The sequence below is a fragment of the Lemur catta genome, chromosome 1 (genome assembly GCF_020740605.2).
Source record: "Lemur catta isolate mLemCat1 chromosome 1, mLemCat1.pri, whole genome shotgun sequence".
Taxonomy (NCBI): domain Eukaryota; kingdom Metazoa; phylum Chordata; class Mammalia; order Primates; family Lemuridae; genus Lemur; species Lemur catta.
In genome coordinates this window covers 169078312-169100688 of record NC_059128.1, presented here as the reverse complement: position 1 = coordinate 169100688, position 22377 = coordinate 169078312, and the positions used below count along the sequence as shown (strand labels likewise).

Below are 22377 nucleotides of genomic sequence, written 5' to 3'. Positions count from 1 at the left end.
CATCATACTGCTTTCTCTGTGTATTGGGCTGCCATAACAAATACCACACAGACTGGTGGCTTAAACAGAAATTTATTTTTTCACATTTCTGTAGGCTAGAACGTCTGAGATGAATGTGTCAGCAGAATTGGTTTCATTTTGAGGCTTCTCTCCTTAGCTTGTAGATGGCTTCCTACCTTCTTCCTTTTGTCTTCAGATGTTTTTCCTATATGTGTGTCTCCTCTAACTTATAAGGACACCAGTCATATTTGATTAGGGCCCACCCATATAACCTCATTTTACCCTAATTGTCTCTTTAAAAACCCTATTTCAGAATATAGTCACATTCTATAAGGTACTGGAGGACTTCAACATATAAATTGGGGGGAGGGGTGCATAATTCAGCCCATAACATTCTGCTTTGTGTTTTGAATTTTCCATAATGAAAAGTTTTAGTAAGAAATATAAATGAGATCATGTCACTCTGATCTATAATCTCCCTGCCCCCACCCCCCCAGTAGCTTTCCATATACCCTGCTTTGGGGAATTCACTAAAGTTTATCACCTAGTATTTGATCAATTTTATAATTGTTCCATGACTTGAAAGCATGTTCTGTGTTTGTAGGCCCAAAATTACTTATATGTAGTTATATGTTCAGTTTATTCATTTTAGCTTGAAAATCTAAAACTCAAAAGTACTGCTAGGTTTTTTTAAAAATCTGTGTTTCATATAAAAGCCAGATTCTCTTTTCCTTTTCAAAATTGACCGTTAACAATTCTGTATATTTATGATACTGTCAGAAATATTAGCTAATTCTCACAATTGTCTTAATGATCTTAAGGGGAAAAAGTCACTGATTTCTCTTTCCAGCCTCCATCAAGAAATCGGCGAGAGAGAGCTGAGCTGAGGCCAGACTTCTTTGACTCTGCAGCTATCATAGAAGACGATTCAGTAAATGTTCAATTATTACTGCTTTTTATTTATGGTTTCTTGGTCCTGTTTATGCATAAAATTAATTGTGTTTCTCATTATGTTTCTAGGGATTTGGAATGCCTATGTTCTGAAGTCTGAAGACAATTTAAAAATTTGGAACTCTATTATTTAGAGCTAGAGGCCTATATACTGTGATAGCTTGTATGGGGAAAAAACACTTTTGATGTGATCTGATTTGTTTTTTAATCAAATGATTAAGGTCAATCCCTTTTTGCAGGGACAGAAGAGGAGCATGTAAATTACCCACGGGAATGTTGGTGAATGTCACCTCAGAAAGACTGGCCTTAAAATCATTTGTGTCCTAATATTGGACTTATCCCAATACAGATGTGTGTGTTTTTCTGGAGGGAGGAAGAAATTTTAAATTTTTAAAACAGCTGTCAAGATAAACACTGTTATACACCTGTTTTATGAAAACAGCATTGAGTAAAAAAAAAAAAAAGTATTTTTAACTTTATTTTCCTGTTGTACAATTTAAAAACCGTTTTAACATTTTGCCTTTTTATGTTTTAAAAGCTAACCATTTTTATTAAACCTATGAGTAAGCAGCTCATCCTAATTGCCGAAGAGTGTTTTGGAGCTCACTGGATTTGGTTGACCTGGTGGAACACAGAAATACAAAGTAGCAGAACATTGACAAGCTAAGAAGAAATTCTGACATAGTGCATCTCTGCCAAAAACCACACACCCTCTGTGGATATGGATTCCCAGATTTTATATACTCTTGAATAAAAAGGTTTATTTTTATTTATAAAAGTGGGCATAAAATAAGAAATGTCCATGCAGCCACTTTTCCAACAGATGCTGTACACCATTCATTTTATATAGAATAGGGAGATTCAAATACAGTGCATTTTCTATTGGTATTTGTTCTGTGCATTTTTAGCAACTTCTACCAGCAAATAAAGTATTCTCAGTAAAACAAAAATGATTCTCAAGTTATCAGTTTGCTGTTTTTACCACTTATTTCATGCCCTGCCAAATTCAAGTTACACAAACTTCCATTTTCTTAAGATAATCATGAAGAAATCTTTGCCATTCAGAAGTAATTTTAAGTGTAACATAACCGTGTCTACTTCCCATGCACTTAATACCCTTTTGCGCTAATTTTGTGAATTAAGTTTACTGATTATAGAAGTATGTGCTGCATAGAAGTCTGTGCTTAGAGGGTGAAGTTCCTAAGCTTACCTTGAAATACAGCTACATTTCAGTGTTAAATGTGCATATTAAGAATAATTCTTTTGGGGAAAGAAATTATGAGTCTTCAGGACAGTTTTATGGTTTAGAGTTACATTCTGCTTAGACTTTTATGACTTGCTGCTATTGTTGTTTTTAAAAAGCCCACTTAGTTTCTTCCTTTCTGATTTTTAAAATAAGCCTCAAAATTTCCAAACCAATCCATCCACAGCTGTTTCTGGGCTGGTTTTTAAAGTAGCTGCAACAGAATCATGAGGCTTTCCCTTTTTACCAAATCAAAAGCATTTTTTAAAATTCGTTGCACCCAATGATTATCTTTTGTGTGGGAAAGCAAACTGGATGATTTTATTCATCCTTTTAGTAAACAGACAAAAACAGATTTTTCTCAACATTTGTATAGTTCTGAAAAAAGTTGGTCACCAATGTTTTATCTGCTAATTCAGCAATTCCTGGGCTCCAGGTAGGGGACCTAGGGCCTCACTTTCTCCCAGAAATCTGGGCTACACTGGAAGTGAAGGGGCAGGAATGACTGAACTGTCCACCCCAGCCCTGGCTGCCTGTGATTCTGGCCAGGGAGCAAGCCACAGGGTACCCTGGCACACGCACAGACCGATCCTTTGCTTGACAGTCTCATGTGGAAAGCGGATGCTGACAGAATTGCAGACTACCATGCAACAAAAAAAGGCTTAATAGCAACTCCAATGGGTTTCCAGTTCAGTTTGAAGTCAATCAAACTTTTGTATTTTCAGTGTCTCCTTGATTGGTTTTGCTAGTAATTCTGTAAATTGTACATTTGCAATATGAGGTTTTTTTTTTTTCCTTTTGTACAATTTGAAACTGATGCTTCACCTTTCCTTTAATAAACTATTCAAAATCAGGTTTGTGCTAGTCATCCTATTGTTCCTAATAGGTAGAGCTTTCAAGAGACTATTTCCTGTCGTGCTGTTCTTGAGAGAGTTTGCTCTTTCAGATAATCTGTTAAATGATGGTAAGTTTACCATATTAGTGAGGTTTTGCTGTGTCTAAGAAAGCAGAAATTTAGAACTAGCTCACTAATTTTCTTTCATTCCTTGAATTTCCCTAGAGAGAGCAGGTAAGCCAAGTCATTTGTGATTTAAAAGGGAGTCTCTCGCAGGCTGTGTTGAATGAGGCATTCAGGGAACATCCACTGACTCATAGTATGGGTCCTTTCCTGCTTGAGAACCAGATTCTAGGCTTATGTGCATGGTTGTCCCTGAGCAGTGGCCCTTTGAAAACCACTTAGATTCAACATAGCTGTAGAAAGGAGGGTTACTCTTGTCACTAGAGCTAGACCCTCACCCTTAAGAAATCACATCCTATACACTTTATGGGGCTGGCCCTGTTCTTTGGGCTGAGTTCCTTAAATGGCCTACCAAACCTATGCAGAAAAGGCAGAGATGTGGGAGCTAAATCAGCAGGTAAGCTTGCCAGGCAGCCAAAAAGGGAAGATGGTAAGAATGGGTCTGTGACAGCTCATCTTGAAGAATACAAGATTGTGAGACTAAACCAAGGCTTTCCCCATGTGTCACTTCCCCTTGGGTCAGGCTTGCAACTGTCACAGCTATGATCTGACTGTAACTCCCTGTTTGGCCCTTTTCCCAGATAAGAGTCCATCAAGCAGGGAAGAGTGTCTTCGTGGGAAACAAAGGTTTGGTGCCCACTGAGGCTTTTCATACCAGACCATACTCAGGTAAGGTTCTATCCCTGCCTGGAGAGTCTTGCTCTGTGGGGGTCCCTATATCACATACCACTTTTGAAGGCAACTTTCTACTCCGAAGGACACATAAAGGAAATATTTTCACCATCTGGGACAGTAGGGACACGGTCAGAATTTAACTATGGAGGCTGCCACACCAGCTAGAATGCACCAGCTGGATTCTACAGAGGCCTCAGACTGAGGAACTGCCATCAAGTGGCTGTAGCTCCTGCTTAAAATGGCGGGAACCCCATGCCAACATCAGAGGCTTAAGAACATGAGGATCAGTAGTTCTCACGAAAAAAATCACAGCTCTCCAGAAATCCTTTGGAACCAGAAAAACAAAAACCCTTCATATCTGTTAAACAGGTAAAGTCTTGGCTGACTCCTCAACTCCATCAAGAGTGTTAACTCCATGTGTAGGTGAGCGTCCTTCACAAGCTTCTTTGCCTCTGGATGTACTGATATTTTTCCTGGCCCAGCCAGAGAATGGGGCTAAGATGACCAAGACATGGTCAAAACAGAAGGTGGAAGAACTTTTCACAACAAAAGTACTTTCTGCCAAACACTAGAAGGCTGTATTGTAGGTGTGTTCCTCATTACTCTAGCAACTCAAAAAGATGGCCATCTGTTGGTACTACTGTGTAGAGGGTTCATGCATGAGATAGGAAAACTTTCCAAATGTATAATAGGAGCTCTTTGGGTTAAGACGCGATCCCAAGGGAACTGACCACCACCTCTCTCTCACTGCTACTCTTACCCCCAACCCTTAGGAGTTCATCTCACTTGCCTCATCAGTTCAGTGGCAGTACTTTGAATGGTTAGAGCACAGGCTTGGGATCAAATCTGTCAGGATTCAACTCGGCTTCACCACTCATTAGCTGTGTGGCTCAAGGGAACTGGTTTACTTAACACAAGGCAGGGGTAGGTGCAGCAAGACCCTAGCACAGCGCCTCCTATACCACAGCTCACCATATTACCTGGTTTCTGCTCAGTAAACCCAAGTCTTCACTAGTTACAAAATTCAACACTTTTCTTTTTCCCTTTAAGGTGAGGGCACCACCTGGAAAGGCATGCCTGCACAACCGGCAATGAGAATACTCAGCTGCCGCCACTCAAGGCATTCTGTGGGCCACTTGACAAAGCTTCCAAAGTCTTGCAACTTCCTGTTTTTTTGGCCCGCTGGGTTTCTGGCTAGGACATCCCTCACCATCTAAGTCTTCCCTGAGCTGCTGGCCCATGTGCTTTCTTGATTACAGCAGCCTGTTCTCAGTGTCCAGATTTCACAACCTGGTGAAACACTTCTTGGACTCTTTCCTCCAGAAAGAAGAGCTTGTGTGTACTATTATATGGACCACAGCAGAGTCACCACCAAAGCAGGATCCAAATCCTAGGTTGGCTGACCCAGAAATTGGATTAGCCAAGCAATTTTATGCTGTTGAGCCACAAGCCACCAACCTGAATGATTCTTCTTTAGGAAGTCTCAAAAATCCCAGCAGTCTGCTGCCACCCTGTGCCCAGTTTCCAGTGCTTTACAGTCTTTCTGATGGTTCTGTACTAGGTACCAAAGAGGAGTATGAAGAAATTGATCAAACTCAGTCTCTGCCACCTCTAGGAACTCACAACCTAGTTAGGAAGAAAAAATATATATGAGGCAAAAAAAAATGCAGAATCAGGTGTTTTAAAAAACGCCTGCTATAAGAAGAATCAGTTTGCGCTAACGAGGTGTATAAATGGAGAAATCAGGCCCCTGAACTTAAGCAGATTAGAACTACTCACAGCAAGAGTGTTCCAAAGTGGAGATGATAGGACTGTGGGCTCAGAAGACTCGGTAGGCATGCAAAGGAGGGACAGAGCGGGACCTTCTATGTGGACTAAGGACTTCGGAAGCAGAAAGCTATCCTCTAGGAATGCTGGAGCTGGAGCAGAGGAATGCAACAAAATCTGGACCTAGAGTTAGTCTGGTAGCCGAGAAGCACCAATCAGTGGAGAGACTGCTATATAAGTACTGACAGCCCAACCAGGATGGTGATTGAAGAGGAAAGAGGAAAGTGGCTCAAAGGAAAATGGTAACCTAGAATGGGGAAAGGGCTGTTTGAAATGGGGAAGTGAAAGATAGTTATTATGTTAAGTTGACCTAGAAATAATGATGCAATGTCCAAACAGTGCTTACAGACCTTTGGAGCCAAGGGCTTGGAACAAGGGAAAGTCACCAGTAGTGGGAGGGGTCCTGGACTCTGCCACAAAGGAAAGCACACCCATGGGACATCATGGAGCAGAGCACTCAGAGCACAACTTAATGCTTTACATACTCAGTAAGATAGTCAACAAGGATGGGGGGAAAAACTTTTAAGTCATATTGAAAATGACCACTCAGTTACTAATTCAAGTATCTTAACCATGCACCTTTAGTTTAAAGACAAAAAAGAACTACCAAAAAAGTCTTGAACGTTAGGTTTATTGTTGATGCATCTGTGATTTCAAAACTTGGATTTAATGCAGAATTGAGCAAATGAGTAAAATATATTGAAGATAATGGGAGCCAGGTTTATTGCTGTTGGAAAACAGAACTAAATACAGACGGAGGGAAGGCAAAGAAAAATCCATGGTGTTGGATTGGAATTAAAAGTTTCAGTGTGAACTCATGATTTAAAAATACAATAAATGTATTTATGTGTACATGGATCCCACACACATATACACACTTATTTGTATGAATTTTCCTAGTTGTCTGCTGAAAATGCCTCAAAGTAATGATACCCCAATATCAATGGGGTGTCAATTTTAGCTTCTAAATGACATACCTACTAAAAGAAACCAAGGTTCCTTGGAGACATTGCTGGTTCCAGGACTGGGTAAGGAAAATATAAAATGAGCCTGGAACATTATTCTGTGTCAGAAATAAAGGAAATACTCAAAGAATTACTGGGACATATCAAAAGGACCTGGGAAGCCAGCTTAAAGAAGCTCCCACCAGCCAAATCAGGTAATGCTGAATGTCAAAGTGAGTAATACTAAATTTTAAAAGAATCATGAGTCCAGACTGACACTGAGGAGATAAAAACAGGAGAAGAGAAAGCTCTTCTTCCTTACTTAGAGTTCCAACTAACACATACAGACATCATAGGGTTAGAAACTCAACACTTACATTTATATTTTACAATCAACAGAGAATCCCTGTGAGGTAAGAATCATCAATAAATACTAAAACTAATAGGTGAAAGTTTGTTGGCAGACAGGATTAAAGAACATCCCACAAGTTAGTTATTAATTACAAAGGGAAAATGGTAACTATGGTGGAAAAACCTTTGCAGCCACCACCTTAACCATGTGATCAGAGTCAATTACCAATAACTAGAAAAACTGACATCATGGGCGTCCTGATGTGATACAGACACACTTATGTATTACTTATTTGAATCTAAACATCAGGAAACAATCAGACAAACTGGGTGACATTCTACAAAATAACTGGCAAGAAATCACTCCTTGAAAATGTCAATGTCACGAAAGAGACTACGTAAGACAATGGACCTTGTTCCTAGGAGATACATACAGAAGTTTTGGGAACAAAGGGGTGATGATTCTACAACTTACTCTCACATGAGTCAGTAAAAATTATATATTTATGGAAGAGATGAAGTAAATGTAGAAAATATTAACTGGAGAATCTACGTGAAGAGTATATAATACAAGTCTTGGGACATTTCCATAGGCTTAAAAATTTTCACATAAAAAAGTTTTTTAAAATGTGAGAATACATTTCTAGAAATAACTGAAGGCAATATAGGGTACTATACCTTACTGTGCATCTGTTCTGTTAGACACACATACCACAATTGCAAACATCTCATTTAATCCTCAACAATTCATGAGGAAATTAAGAGACAGGGCATATTATCTCTATTTTAAAAGTAAGGAAACTGAAGCCTAAGTATTTTTGCCTTAAAAGATTATATTGTCTATGGATGAAAAATTAATTACTGGAGGAAAAAGGAAAATATACAGAAGTGTGAAGTAACGATCAGCTCCAGGTGATAATACCATGTACTGGTTTCCTTCTAGTTTTCTTGATTTTTCATATTTCTACCATAAAAAATGACATTTATGCTAAAAATGCCAATTAAGATTTTACCACCTTATAAAAGTAAATAATTTTACAATAAGGCACAAAGGAGATTTTTCTAGAATTTAATAACCTTAGCCATTCTAAATTTTGACTGATATTTAGATTCCCAGTTTCATGACCGCAAAAGGCAGGGATGGGGTGCAAATGGGCAGACAGTAATTTAGCTGTTGGTTTACTTTCCTTTGATTTGTTTACAATGGAATATTTGCATGTTTTCTCCAAGGACGTTGTTCCTTCTTGCTGGCCAAGACATCCAGGTCACGGCAGATTCGAGCACGAGTAGAGGAAGGTTGGATGATGTCATCCACAAACCCTGGTGAAGCACAGAAAAGGAAGTAGATCACCTGCATCCCCAGATGATGCCACCTCTACCCCCTCCCCTCAACCTTGTACTCAGCCTGGGCACCATCCCTGGAGCCAACAGTGTGAGCAGGGCCCAACCTGCATCCCAGGAGCTTGCCTGTTCTGGCAAGCCCCCAAACTCTGGCCTAGGAGCACTTAGTCTGAAAAGGGAAATTTTACACCCTCCCCAACCTGCTTGCTCCAACGCCTCCCATCCTGCCAAGATGAATTCAATAGGAAATAAAATTAAGAAAACATATCTATATTTTCAAAAATGGCTACAACAATTCCTCCCATCCATCCAGTACACAAGTCCTTCTGCAATGTTTTGCTGTTTCTCCCATCAAGAGGTGGATTCTATTCCTTCACATGACCTTATGACTTGCACTGGCCAATAAAATGTGGCAAAAGTGACATTGTGCAGCTTCCATGCCCAGGCCTCAAGGGGCCCTGCAGCTTCCCTTGCCCCCTTGCTATCCTCAGGACAGCATGTAAAGAAGCTTGTACTAGCCTCCTTTAGGGTGAAGAGACCACATGGGAAACAGTCTAAGTAACAGCCAGCACTTACCACGTAAGTGAGCCCATTTTGGACTATCAAGCCTTAGTCAAGCTTTGACTTCAGCTGTATCAGTGATCCCAGGCAAAACTGGCAGAACCAGCCAGCTGAGCTCAAACCAAATTGCTAACCCTCAGAACCACAAACAGGAAAAAAATGTAATTGGTTTAAGCCACTGAGTTTTGGGGTGGCTTTTTACACAGCACTCAATAACTGAAACATCATCTAGAAATTTAGACACTTCAGCAATGTTTTAATCCTGGTTGCCAAAGTGGCCTGCAAAGGTACCACTGTCCTTGAGTAATGACTGCCCAGAGATAGCCCCAAACTTCACCAGTCAACAGATTAGACTGCAACAGCAAAAGGCAGCTATGTGAGACTTTTTGGAGAGAGAGAGAATGAGCAAGAGACCAAACAAAGCTGCCCTCCGCACCACAGTCCCCTACCTCTCACTGCTGCAGGAAAAGGGTTGGCAAATTTCTCGATGTACTCTGCCTGAGCAGCTTCCACATTCTCATGCCCTTTGAAGATGATCTCCACAGCACCCTGTGGTAAGAGAAGTCAATGAACTTTGCTAGAGCCCACAACCCAGACACACCCACCCATCACCATGTGTGGCTACACAATTCTTGGTGAATCAAAGTATACTGGGGAGAAGTGCCAGCTCCAAAGGCCAGAGCATAGCAGCAGGTGTTGCCTGGGGTTGACCATCATGACCGCAGGGGCTGTACAATGGGATGCTCAGCTGTGCCCAAGAGAAGGGCAGCCCAGGTGAAAGCCAGTAGCTTCTCTTTGCAGATTCCATCCTACCCCTCTCCATGTGCACTCATCATCCTTCTTCAAGGTCAAGATGTTTTGCCTATTTTCCCATATTAAATCCATGGTCCTTTGTGTCAAGGAAAATTAAAAGTGCTGTTTTCTTTTTTCATTATCCTGAGCCTGAATATACAATTCAGTGGCCAGAGGAGGAAAGACTGCACTGCAAATGTAAAAGGATTGGGCTTGAAGTCAGAACACCTGTTAAGTCAGCTCTGGGGAGCCCTGGGAGTTACCTGTTTCAACTTCAATAGCTATTTCAAAGTAGAGAAGGTGGCTGGGCGCGGTGGCTCACACCTGTAATCCTAACCCTCTGGGAGGCCGAGGCGGGTGGATCGCTCGAGGTCAGGAGTTTGAGACCAGCCTGAGCGAGACCCCGTCTCTACTAAAAATAGAAATAAAAATTATCTGGACAATTAAAAATATATATAGAAAAAATTAGCCAGGCATGGGCGCATGCCTGTAGTCCCAGCTACTCGGGAGGCTGAGGCAGTAGGATCACTTAAGCCCAGGAGTTTGAGGTTGCCGTGAGCTAGGCTGACGCCACGGCACTCACTCTAGCCCAGGCAACAAAGTGAGACTCTGTCTCAAAAAAAAAAAAAAAAAAAAAAGGCAGAGAAGGTGTGGGGAATAGGTCAAGCAACAGGAAGTACTTTGCCCAAAGTCTCCCAGGTCAGAACTACAGTTCAGCTTCTCATGGGCTGGAAAAAAGTGGCTCTGGGGCCTCCCTGGAACCTGAGGTAGGGTTGGGTGGGGGGAACGTCCAGTCCTTCCAAAGATTAGTTCAGTTGACTCAACCCTCTACCCCCTTTTTACTTACAATCTCAAAACCCACTCTGGGCCCCTCTCACTTTTCATGCCTTTCACCTGCCCCACCCACCCTGGCATGAAGACACCAGCACGGGCCTGAAGTGAGAGCATAGGACAGGAGGCAGCACTAGCCCTGGAGCCCCAGGGAGACTTGCCAATGTCCAGGTCCTATTTCCCTTCATCCTGGCCCATCCTAGGGGCCTCTCTCCAACATTTCCCAGCCATGTTTTGAGCTCCTGCTAGAAGAGTACAGTCCCTGGACCCAGAAAAGGGGCAAGAAAGCTAGAGGTCCTCACCTTTGCTCCCATGACTGCAATCTCTGCTGTGGGCCAGGCATAGTTGGTGTCACCACAAAGGTGCTTGGAGCTCATGACATCATAGGCACCTCCATAGGCCTAGAACAGACCCAAATACTGAACGTTAGAGCCGGAGACAACCGGATCATTTCCCTGAAAGACCTTAAGAAGGCAGGTGAAATGGGGACAAAGAACATGAATAGCCCTCCTGGGCTCCTAAAGGCCCAAGGTCTGTGAGGCCTTTCATAGCTACATTTCATTGTTTTTCCTGGCTTTTTCCCACTGCTGCTTTCAGTTCCCTTGTGTTGAAAGACCACAGACATCACGGCAGGGCGTGTCTGCAGGGCTGGAAACACTGTCCTCAAAGGATCATTTTAAGGATAAACAAGGAGTACTCCTCCTTCCAGCCATGGAGAAACTCCCGGCCAGGCCTCCCACCACAGCTGTGCTGCGGGGGAGCAAGTAGGGTCATAGCCTCCAACGTGAGGGCCTCACCTTCCTGGTGATGACAGTGACTTTGGGCACAGTCGCCTCTGCAAATGCGTAGAGAAGCTTGGCGCCATGCCGGATGATGCCCCCGTACTCCTGTGCTGTGCCTAGGCATGAGGAAGAGTTACTAGATCCCCGTGAGAGTCCTCACAAGGTTTGTCTGCCACTCTCAGCTGGGAGGTCTTCCCCACCTCCAGACAGGGCCATCCCTCACGCAGCCCTGCCTTCTGGACACACAGAATACGGAAAAGTCACAAGTCCTTAGGGAATTTTACAAGAAGATCCCCAAATAAGGTGGGTGCCTTACTGGGCAAAACCACCTCTCCTGGGCCCCCTCCCTCCTCTGTCAACCACTTACCAGGCAGAAAGCCAGGGACATCAACAAAAGTGATGAGTGGAATATTGAATGCATCACAGAATCTGACAAAACGAGCCCCTTTCACCGATGAATTAATATCCAAGCATCCTAGAAAGAGAGAGATTATCCATGCTGAGCTTCTGGGCAATTCCCAGTTCTACCCACAATGGGAATATGTCTTCAGCAACCATCCAAAGCTGGTTTCTATGGAGCCTCCACAGTTTCTTCCGGTCAGAATGATAACAGGGAACCCTCATGACCCAGGAAAAATAGGGAAGATGAAGAACCCACCTGGCACTGGCCAAAGAGGGCCCAGGAGTAGCCTCACCCCACATGCTCCCTAGCTGGGAGCACAGCCCAGTGCAGGCAGCCAGGCTGTGCCCCAGAGACGAAAGGACAGTGACAGCAGAGGCACAGCCAGGATGTGGAGCCATCAGGGGAGGCTTCATTCAGGGGCAGGTCTTAAGAGAGTCCTTAGAGCTGAGAATCACATTCTGGCTCTACCAATTATAGCCATGTGCCCTTGGGAAATTACCATTCTAGCCTAAGTTTCCTCAGCTGAAAAGTAGGGATGTTACTACCTCCTAGCATGGTTATAAGGATTAAAGGATACGGGAATGTAAAGTGTACAGACTAAGAGCTCCATTACTAGTAAATCTTCCCTCCTAGGAGGGTTTCCAACTTATTCTATGAGGCCAGTATTACCCTGATACCAAAACAAGATAAGGACAGTATCCTGAGAAGAATACAGACCAAAACCCCTCATAAACATAAATGCAGATACTTTTTAAGGCATATGTCATTAAATCGAGCCCAATATATAATAACAGCAATATATAATGACCAAGTAGGGTTTTATCCCAAGAATTCAAGATTGATTTTACTGTGTGAAAACCAATGAAATTATTAAAGGACAAAAACTATATGATGATCTTAATAGATGTACAAAAACCACCTGACAAAATTCAATATCCATTCATGATTAAAAACTAGTGATAAACAAGGAATGGAATGAAACTTCTGTAACCTCATAGAATATCTACAAATAAACTTATATGTCATGCCCCAGAAGAATACATACTGTTAAAATATCCATTCTCCCCCCAAACCGACCTATACTAGTGTTGCCCAAAAGAACTTTCTGTGATGACAGACAATGTTCTCTGACTGTGCTGTTTGAAACAGTAGCTGCTAGTCGTTTGTGGCTACTGTCCGGAATAGCTAGGACTAAAGGCCTAGCTATTTGGGACCACCAAAGATTAATGAGCCTGGCTTTTTTTTTTTTTTTTTTTTTTTTGAGATGAGGCCTTGAACTCCTTGTCTCAAATGATCTTCCCACCCTTCGGCCTCCCAAAGTGCTGGGATGACAGGCATGAGACACCGCATCTGGCCCAAAAGCTGAATTATTGAGTACTTTAAATATGGTTAGTGTAACTGAGGAACTAAGTTTTTAATTGTATGTCATTACAATTATTCATTTATAATATTTTAGTTATTTTAGACATAATGTTTAATAGCTAGCATACTGGACAGCACAGATCTACATTTTCAAGCAATTCCAATCCAAACCGTAGGTGGTTCTTTGGTCGGAACTGACAAGCAGAGTATAAAATTCATATCATAATAAAAAGGAGACAGAATAACCAGAACAGTATTTAAAAAAGAACAAAATTGGAGGACTTACACTAGCTGACTCCAAGAATTACCTATAAACCAGAGGCAGTGGCGCACACCTGTAATCCCACCTACTCAAGAGGCTAAGGCAGACGGATCACTTGAGCCCAGGAGTTCAAGACCAGCCTGGGCAACATAGCGAGACCCTGTCTCAGAAAAAAAAAAAAAAAAGGAATATAAAGCAGGGTTTCTCGAACCTTGCCACTATGGATATTTTGGGCTGCATAATCCTTTGTTGTAGAAAGTTGTCCTATACATATAGGACCTGCAGCTCTAATTCCTTGGTTCACCCCCATGAAGGGGAAAGCTTGGTTATAAACATGGAATCCTTAAATCTTAGAAGTAGCACTCTGTCCTCTACCCACTAGATGCCAGTAGCATGTCCCCAACCCCATCTGTGACAACCAAAACTGTTTCCAACATTGCTAAATAGCACTAGGACATCAATATTGCCCCAGGCTGAGAACCATAATGCTACAGTAATCAAGACAATATGGCAGAAACATAAAGGTAGACAAAACCAACAATGAAACAGGTTAGACTGTGAAGAAACAGACCTACACAACTGATTTTGACAAGGCACTAAAACAATTCAATGTGGAAAGGAAGTCTTCTGAGCAAATGATAACTTAGGAACAACTACATACCTGTATGAAAAAAAATGAAAGTCAATACCTGTCTCACTCTACACATAAAAATTAATTCAAAATGGAATCACAGACCTAAACATAAAACCCAGAACTATAAAGCTCCTAGAAGATAACATAGTAGGACTATCTTTGCAACTTTATAGTAGGCAAAGATTTCATGGACAGGACACAAAAGCCTTTAATTATAAATGTAACATCAAATTTTTTAAATTCCGTACATCAAAAGACACCATTAAGAAAATAAACAGTCAAGTCACAGAGTAGGAAAAAAATTTTGCAGTACCAATACCTAACAAAGGACTGTGCATCCAGAATATATAAAGAACCCTAGAAATTTAAAAAAAACTAAAAAAAAAAGAAAGAAAAGAAAAGAAAAAGGCAAAACTTCCCTTAGAATATATTTTCTGAGTTGATAAAAATATTCCATATCTTGTTTTTGGATGGCGATTACCAGGGTGCATATATTTTGTCAAATTGTCAAAACCTATCAAAATGTGCACTTAAGAGGTGTGCATTTTATGGTGTGTAAATTATAACAAAATGCATTTTCAACATGTGTAAATTCCTAACTTTAAACAGTTTTTCTAAACAACAAAATGAAGTAGGCAGCTCCAAGCTCTCCTCCCCCAATAGAAATGTTGGGAAAAAAAGTAGAAACTGTGAGTCCAAATTTTGTCAAAACTCTGGAAAATAGACTGAAGTTTACAATAACCAAGTAAATGCTAAATCAAAAAAAAGGAAACTTAAAAATAGTAGGAAAGCTTTGTGGCTTTTTAATTACACTTGTCCCACATTTTCCCTGGTTCTAGAGAAAGCAGAAGAGATCTCACTTTCACAAATTATTGTGTAAGTCTGCTCTACCCTGTCTGGGGGCTACCTGAAAGACTGATGCAAGGCATGAGTCTCTGTTTTGCCCAACTTGGAACTCATCCAGGCCAGAAATGTAGGCATTGCCCAAAAACATGGTAAGGTGGAAGAACAACCTGCAGACATGTGAGGCAAAAGATTATCGTTGAGACCACATAAGGCCTAGAAGAAAAAGCCAAGGAGAGAGTTTTTTTGGAAACTAGTGCATTCAAAAGCACCTGTATATATAGGGGAATTTAGAAAGACACACGTATGCCTAAGACCAGATACATGACCAGAAAAGATCTAAGAAGGGGAAATTAGAAAATACCTTGAGATGAATGAAAATGAAAACACATTACAAAACAAAAGACTTGGGAAAACCTTAAGCTTTAACCATATAGGCTGATCCCAAAACTTACTTCAAGTCTGGTTAAGCATCAAAGGATAGCCCCAACAAAGAGCCAATTTCAAGACTAGGAGTTTCCTTGTTTGTTTCTTTCTTTTATAGCTCCTGGTGGTATTCAAGAAAATTTCTGTTAAAAACACAAGCTAAGGAACAAAGACTTCAGGGACCACATATGACAAGAAATATAGCCTCTGGAAAAATAGACACTAGACAAATGGACTACAACAACATTCAACAATCACAAAAATGACAAATCCTCAGAAAGGAGGAAAATCTCATTGTTAATGTTACCACATTATGGTATTCAAATGTCCAGTTTTCAAAAACAATAACAAAAAAAAAAATCACAAGGCATAAAACAGTAAAGTATGCTTATTCAAATGAACAAAGTAAATTGACAGTAACTGTCCCTAAGAAAGCACATAGAACTGACTAGATAAAAACTTTAAACCAACAGTATTAAATACATTTGAAGAGGTAAGGGAAAACATGGACAAAGAACTAAAGAAAATCAGAGAAAGAATGCATGAACAAAGTGAGAATATCAATAAAGAGAGAAATTATAAAAAGTAATCTAACAGAAATTCTGGAGCTGAAAAGTACAGTAACTGAAATGAAAAATTCACTATAGGAGATTATAGAAGGCTGAAGAAAGAACAGGAAATATGAGAATAAGATAACTGAAATTATCCTGTCTTAGGAGCAGAAAGAAAAAAAAATTAAGTGAACAAATAGAACCTAAGGAACCCACAGACACTAACAAGTGAACCAACATACACAGCATGGGAGTACCAGGAGAAGACAGAGAATGTAGCAAAGAGATAATTTGATGAAATAATATCCAAAAACTTCCCAAAGTTGAAGGCAAGACATGAAACTACAAATATTAGAAACTCAACTAACTCTAAGAATAAATTCACAGAGACTCACACCGAGAAACATAGTCAAATTATTAAAAGACAAGGAGAGAATCTTGAAAGTAACGAGAGAAGTAACATACAAGGGATCCTCATTAAGATCACCAACTGATTTCTCACTCAGCAGAACCCTGGAAGCCAAAAGACAGTGGGATGACATTTAAAATGCTAAAAGAACAAGCCATGTGCTGTGCCTCATGCCTGTAATCCCAGCACTCTGGGAGGCCAATAGGGGAGGATCCCTTGAGGCCAGGAGTTTGAGGTTACAGTAAGCTACAATGATGACACCACTGCACTCTAGGCAGGGCAACAGAGTGAGACTCTGGAGGGAAAAAAAAAAAGATTAAAAAAAAAAAAAGAATAAAACTATCAAAAAAGAATTCTGTATCTGGCAAACTGTGCTTCAAAAATGAAAGAAAAATTAAGACAATCCCAGATAAACAAAAGCTGAGGCATTCATTATCATTAGGCCTGCTCTACAAAAAATGCTAAAGGGAGTCCTTAAAGTTAAAGGAAAGAACCCTAGGCAGTATTGGAAAGCTGTATGAAGAAATAAAGATCTCTAGTAAAGATAACTACGTGGACAAATATAAAAACCAGGATTGGGGTATTTTTTCTTATAGCTCCACTTTTAATCTCCTATAATATTTAAAAAATAATACAGCCCAGATGGCTTCACTAGTGAATTCTACCATACATTTAAGGAAGAAATTGTACCAATTTTCTACAATCTCTTCCAGAGGATAGAAACTGAAGCAATACTTCCTAACTCGTTCTAGGAAGCCAGCATTACCTAATACCAAAACCAGACAAAAACACTGTAAGAAAAGAAAACTACACCTCAATATGACTCATGAACATATCTGAAAAAACTCTCAAATATTAGTGAATCAAGTCTAAGACTGTATAAAAAGTATTATACACCACAACCAAATGGGATTTATCCCAGGTATGCAAGGCTGGTTCAACAGTTGAAAATCAATTAACGTAATCCATTGCATCAACAGGCTAAAGAAAAAATGTCACATGATCATATGAATAAATGCAAAAACATTTTCATGAAATCCAATATCCATCCATGACCAAAAAACTCTCAGCAATCTAGGAATAGAGAACTTCCTCAACTCTATAAAGAACATCTACAAAAAGCCTACAGCTAACATCATACTTAATGGTGAGAAACTAGAAGTTTTCTCATTAAGAATCAGGAATGTTGGCAAAAATGTCCCCTCACCACTGCTTTTCAATATTGTACTAAAAGTCCTGGCTAATGCAATATGACAAGATAAGGAAACAAAAGGCATACAGATTGGAAAGGAAGAAACCAAATTTTTTCATAGATGGCATAATTGTTTATGTAGAAAATATGAAAGAACTGACCAAAAAAAAAAAACAAAAACCCTGCTGGAACTAATAAGTGCCATAGCAGGGTTGAAGGATAAAAGGTTAATATACAAAAATCACTTTCCTATATACCATCAATGAATAAGTAGAATTTGAAATTTAAAAAAAAATACCATTTACATTAGCACCAAAACAAATGAAACATTTAGATATAAATCTAAGAAAACACACAGAAGATGTACATAAGAAAAACTACAAAACTGTAATGAAAGAAATCAAAGAACAACTAAATAAAATTGATACAGACATGGAAAACAGTATGGAGGCACCTTAAGAAATTAAAAATAGAATTACCATATGATCCAGCAATTCTACTTCTGGGTATATATCCAAAAGAAATGAAATCAGTATCTCAAGGAGATATCTGCATCCCCATGTTCACTACAGTATTATTCACAATAGCCAAGGTACAGAAACAACTTAAGTGTCTATTGATAAAGAAATGGATAAAGAAAATGTCTCTCTCACACAAACACACACACACACACACACACACACACACACACACACACACACACAGGAATATTATTCAGCCATAAAAAAGAAGGAAATTCTGCCATTTGCAACAACATGAATAAACCCTACACTAAGTGAAATTAGCCAGCCACAGAAAGACAAATGCTGCATGATTTCACTTATATGTGGAATCTAAAACAGTCAAACTCATAACAGAGAGTAGAACAGTGGTTGCCAGGGGCTGAAGAGTGGGAGAAAGGAGAAGATATTGGTCAAAAGACACAAACTTTGTTACAAAATGAGTAAGTTCTAGGAATCTAATGTATACCATGGTGACTATAATTAATACTACTGTATTGTATGGCTTGAAATTTGCTAAGAGAACAGATCCTAAGTGTTCTCACCACCACACACAAAAAAAAGGTAACTATGTGAGGGGATGGCTCAGTTAATTAACTTGATTGTGGGAATCATTTCATAATGTATACCTATGTCAAATCACCATACTATATACATAAAAATATACAATTTTTGTCAAGTATACCTTAATGCATACCTCAGTAAAGCTGGTGGGGGGACAACTAAATAAATGGAGAGAAAGTCCACGTTCATGGACAGGGAGACTCAATACAGTCCTTGGCTTATGATGATTTGACCTATAAATTTTTTTACTTTATGATGTATCAGGATATTAAATGCATATTTGACTTATGATATTTTCAACTTACAATGGGTTTATGGGTATATAATACATAAATTAAGGAACATCTGTACTGTTGAGACGTCAGTTCTTTCCAAAATGATTCCAATCAAAATCCCAGCAAGTTATTTTGTGGATAATTAAACAAAATAATTCTAAAGTTTATATGGAAGGGCAAAGGTCCAGAATAACCAAGACAATAGCAGAAGAAAAGGTCAGAGGGCCGATACCACCTGACTTCAGGACTTACTATGCTACCATGATGAAGACAATATGGTACTGGCAAAAGAACAGATCAATGGAACAAAATAAACAAATAGATCATAGATTATATGCTATCTGTATATCTAAGGTATCTGTTCAGGTCTTTTGCCCATTTTTAAATTGGGTTGTTTGTTTTCTTATTGAAGGTTTTTTTTTCTTTTTTTTTTTTTGAGAGTTTTACTCTGTCACCCAGGCTAGAGTGCAGTGGCATCATCATAGCTCATTGTAACCTCAAATTCCTGGGCTCAAGTGATCTTCCTGCCTCAGCTTGCCAAGTAGCTGGGACTACAGGCGTGTGCCACCACACCTGGCAGAATGGAGACCCCAGAAGCAGACCCACATAAACACAGTCAACTGATCTTTAACAAATGACCAAAGGCAACATAATGGAGAAAAAAACAGTCTTCAACAAACAGCACTGAAATAACTGGAAATCGACATGCAAAAAAAAAACAAAAGAGTGACAACAAAAAAACAATGAATACAGACACAGACCTTACACTCTCCACAAAATTTACTCAAAATGGATCAGAAACCGAAATGTAAGACATAAAACTATAAAAATTCCTAGATGACAACACAGCAGAAAATCTAGATGACTCTGAGAATGGCAATGACTTTCTTAGATAAAATACCAAAGGCATGATCTGTGAGAGAAATAACTGATAAATTAGACATCATTAAAATTAAAACTCCTGCTCTAAGAAAGACACCATCAAGAGAATAAGAAGACACTACAGACTGACAAAGAATATTTACAAACATATCTAATAAAGGACTCAAATATACAAAGAACTCTTAAAGCTCAATAAGAAAACAAGGCCAGGCGTGGTGGCTCTTGCCTGTGATCCTAGCACTCTGGGAAGCTGAGGCAGGAGGACCATTTGAAGTCAGGAGTTTAAGACCACCCTGAGCAACAGCAAGACCCACCTCTACAAAAAATAGAAAAATTAGCCAGGTGTGGTGGCACACGCCTGTAGTCCCAGCTACTTGGCAAGCTGAGGCAGGAAGATCACTTGAGCCCAGGAATTTGAGGTTACAATGAGCTATGATGATGCCACTGCACTCTAGCCTGGGTGACAGAGTAAAACTCTCAAAAAAAAAAAAGAAAAAAAAACCTTCAATAAGAAAACAAGCAACCCAATTTAAAAATGGGCAAAAGACCTGAACAGATAGATACCTTAGATATACAGATAGCATATAATTATATGAAAAGATGTTCAACATCATATATCACCAGGAAATTGCAAATTAAAATGAGACACCACTGCAAACCCAACAACATATGGCCAAAAACCAGAACACTGACACCACATGCTAGTGAAGACGTGGAGCAATGGGAACTCTTCATTCATTGCTGGTGGGAATGCAAAACAGTACAGCCACTGTGGAAAATGGTATGGTGTTTCCTCAAAAAGTTAAACGCATAATTACTAAATAACCCAGTCATTTTGCTCCTAGGTGTATATCCAAAAGAATTGAAAACAGAGATTTAAACAGATACTTATACAACAATGGTCATTGCAGCATTATTCATAACAAAAGGTGGAAACAACTCAAGTGTCCACTGAAAGATGAATAAACAAAATCTGGTCTATCCATGCAATATATTTAGGTCATTAAATATGAAATGTTTGATTACAGATCAAAAGTGTGGTTTATTATATCTCAAACAAGAAGCAGTACAATTAATCCAAGTATGTGCCTAAACTATCAACACAGTTTTGCCATCTTAACAAGAGCTTGTTTATGCCAGCAGCAAAGCCTGGAGAGTGAGTGGTGATGAAATGGCAAAAGATGTTTTCCACAGCTTATTGAGAACTGAATATTCTTCCTTGCACGAAGTGATCTAAAGCCTGGAAGAAGTGGTAGTCAGCTGGTGCAAAGTCTGGTTAATACAGGGGATGACAGAGTTTCCAAGTCCAGTTTTTGTACTTTGACCAGTGACACATGGTCAAGTGTTGTCTTGCAAGAGGATTGGCCTGTCTCTATTGACCAACCTCTGCTGCTTAATCGCAAGCATCCTCATCATTTCGTCCAACTGGTTGCAGTAGACATCTGCTGTAATCCACTGACCAGGTTTCACATGAAGCTGTAGTGGATAATGCCAGCACTGGACCACCAGACAGACACCATTAGCTTTTTTTTATTATTATTTATTTCAGGATATTATGGTGGTACAAACATTTTGGTTACAAGTAATGACTTTGCCTCGCCCAAGCCAGGGCTAGAGGTGTGCACTTCCCCCATACACCACATCCATTAGTTGTGAGTTTACCCATCCCCAGCCCCCCCCACCTGACCGACACCCAGTGAATATTACTACCACATGAGCACATTAGGGTTGATCAGTTAGTACCAATTTGATGGCGCATACATGTGGTGCTTGTTTTTCCATTCTTGTGAGAGATCTCAGTTCGAAGGATGGGCTTAAGCTCTATTCAGGATAATATAAGAGGTGCTAGATCAACATTGCTTTTTGTAGTTGAGTAGTATTCCTTAGTATACATATAACCACATTTTATTAATCCACTCGTGTATTGATGGGTACTTGGGTTGTTTCCACATCTTTGCAATTGTGAACTGTGCTGCTATAAACATTCAAGTACAGATGTCTTTAGTATAGAATGTCTTTTTTTCCTTTGGGTAGATGCCCAGTAGTGGGATTGCTGGATCAAATGATATTTCTATTTTTAGCTCTTTGAGGTATCTCCAAATTATTTTCCACAGGGGTTGTACTAATTTGCAGTTCCCCAGCAAGGTAAGAGCATTCCTATGCAGCGTGGGACAAACAGCACTAAGAAAACAAGGCATTAGCTTTTTTTGATGAATATGCCGTTTTGAACTGTGTTTCGGCACTTCATCCTCATCCAATCATTGTACCAAACACTTGTAATCGTCAAAAAGAATCCATTTTTCATCACACGTAACAATACAGTGTAGAAATGGTTTGCCTTTATGCCATAACAACAAAGAAAGGCAAGCTTTGAGACGATTTCTCTTCTGATGCTCATTTAATTCATGTGGTACCCATCTATCCAGCTTCTTTACCTTGCCCATTTGTTTCCAATGGTCCAATATTGTTGGAATAGTCACATCAAACCTTGCTAATTCATGAGTAGGTTGAGATAGATTTACTTCCATTATAGCTTTCAGCTCATCGTTATCCACCTTGGTCTCAGGTTGCCCAATGTGGCTTATTTTCAAGATTAAAGTCACCAGAATGGTACTTCTCAAACCATGGACCCACTGTACATTCATTTGCCACATCCTTCCCAAATGCTTCGTTGATATTTTGAGCTGTCTGTGCTGTACTGGTTCCACGACAGAACTCAGACTCGAATATAACACAAATGTTTGACTTATCCATGGTT

At 39.8% G+C, this 22377-nt stretch overlaps 2 protein-coding genes and 1 long non-coding RNA gene across 5 annotated transcripts in view; 1 reads left to right on the top strand and 2 right to left on the bottom strand.

Annotated features, from left to right (window-relative positions):
• STAG1 (stromal antigen 1) overlaps positions 1-3049 on the top strand; it is a 342007-nt gene extending 338958 nt beyond the window's left edge. For all 3 annotated transcript variants that reach the window (XM_045539117.1, XM_045539119.1, XM_045539118.1), the window contains 2 exons: positions 851-931; positions 1021-3049. In XM_045539117.1, coding sequence (XP_045395073.1) covers positions 851-931; positions 1021-1044 — 105 coding nt within the window. In that variant the 3' untranslated portion in view covers positions 1045-3049. The remainder of the gene's footprint in view (positions 1-850; positions 932-1020) is intronic.
• Positions 1405-5558, bottom strand: LOC123629418. Its single transcript, XR_006732056.1, has 2 exons — positions 5346-5558; positions 1405-1572 (listed from the first exon to the last, which is right to left on the bottom strand). It is a non-coding gene; the product is annotated as an uncharacterized LOC123629418 (long non-coding RNA).
• Positions 5559-8064: 2506 nt separating this feature from the next.
• PCCB (propionyl-CoA carboxylase subunit beta) overlaps positions 8065-22377 on the bottom strand; it is a 62597-nt gene continuing 48284 nt past the window's right edge. The window contains exons 11-15 of the mRNA XM_045539120.1: positions 11684-11791; positions 11332-11432; positions 10837-10935; positions 9361-9460; positions 8065-8329 (exon numbers count right to left, since the gene is read on the bottom strand). Of these exons, the coding sequence (XP_045395076.1) occupies positions 8208-8329; positions 9361-9460; positions 10837-10935; positions 11332-11432; positions 11684-11791 (530 nt within the window). The 3' untranslated portion in view covers positions 8065-8207. The remainder of the gene's footprint in view (positions 8330-9360; positions 9461-10836; positions 10936-11331; positions 11433-11683; positions 11792-22377) is intronic.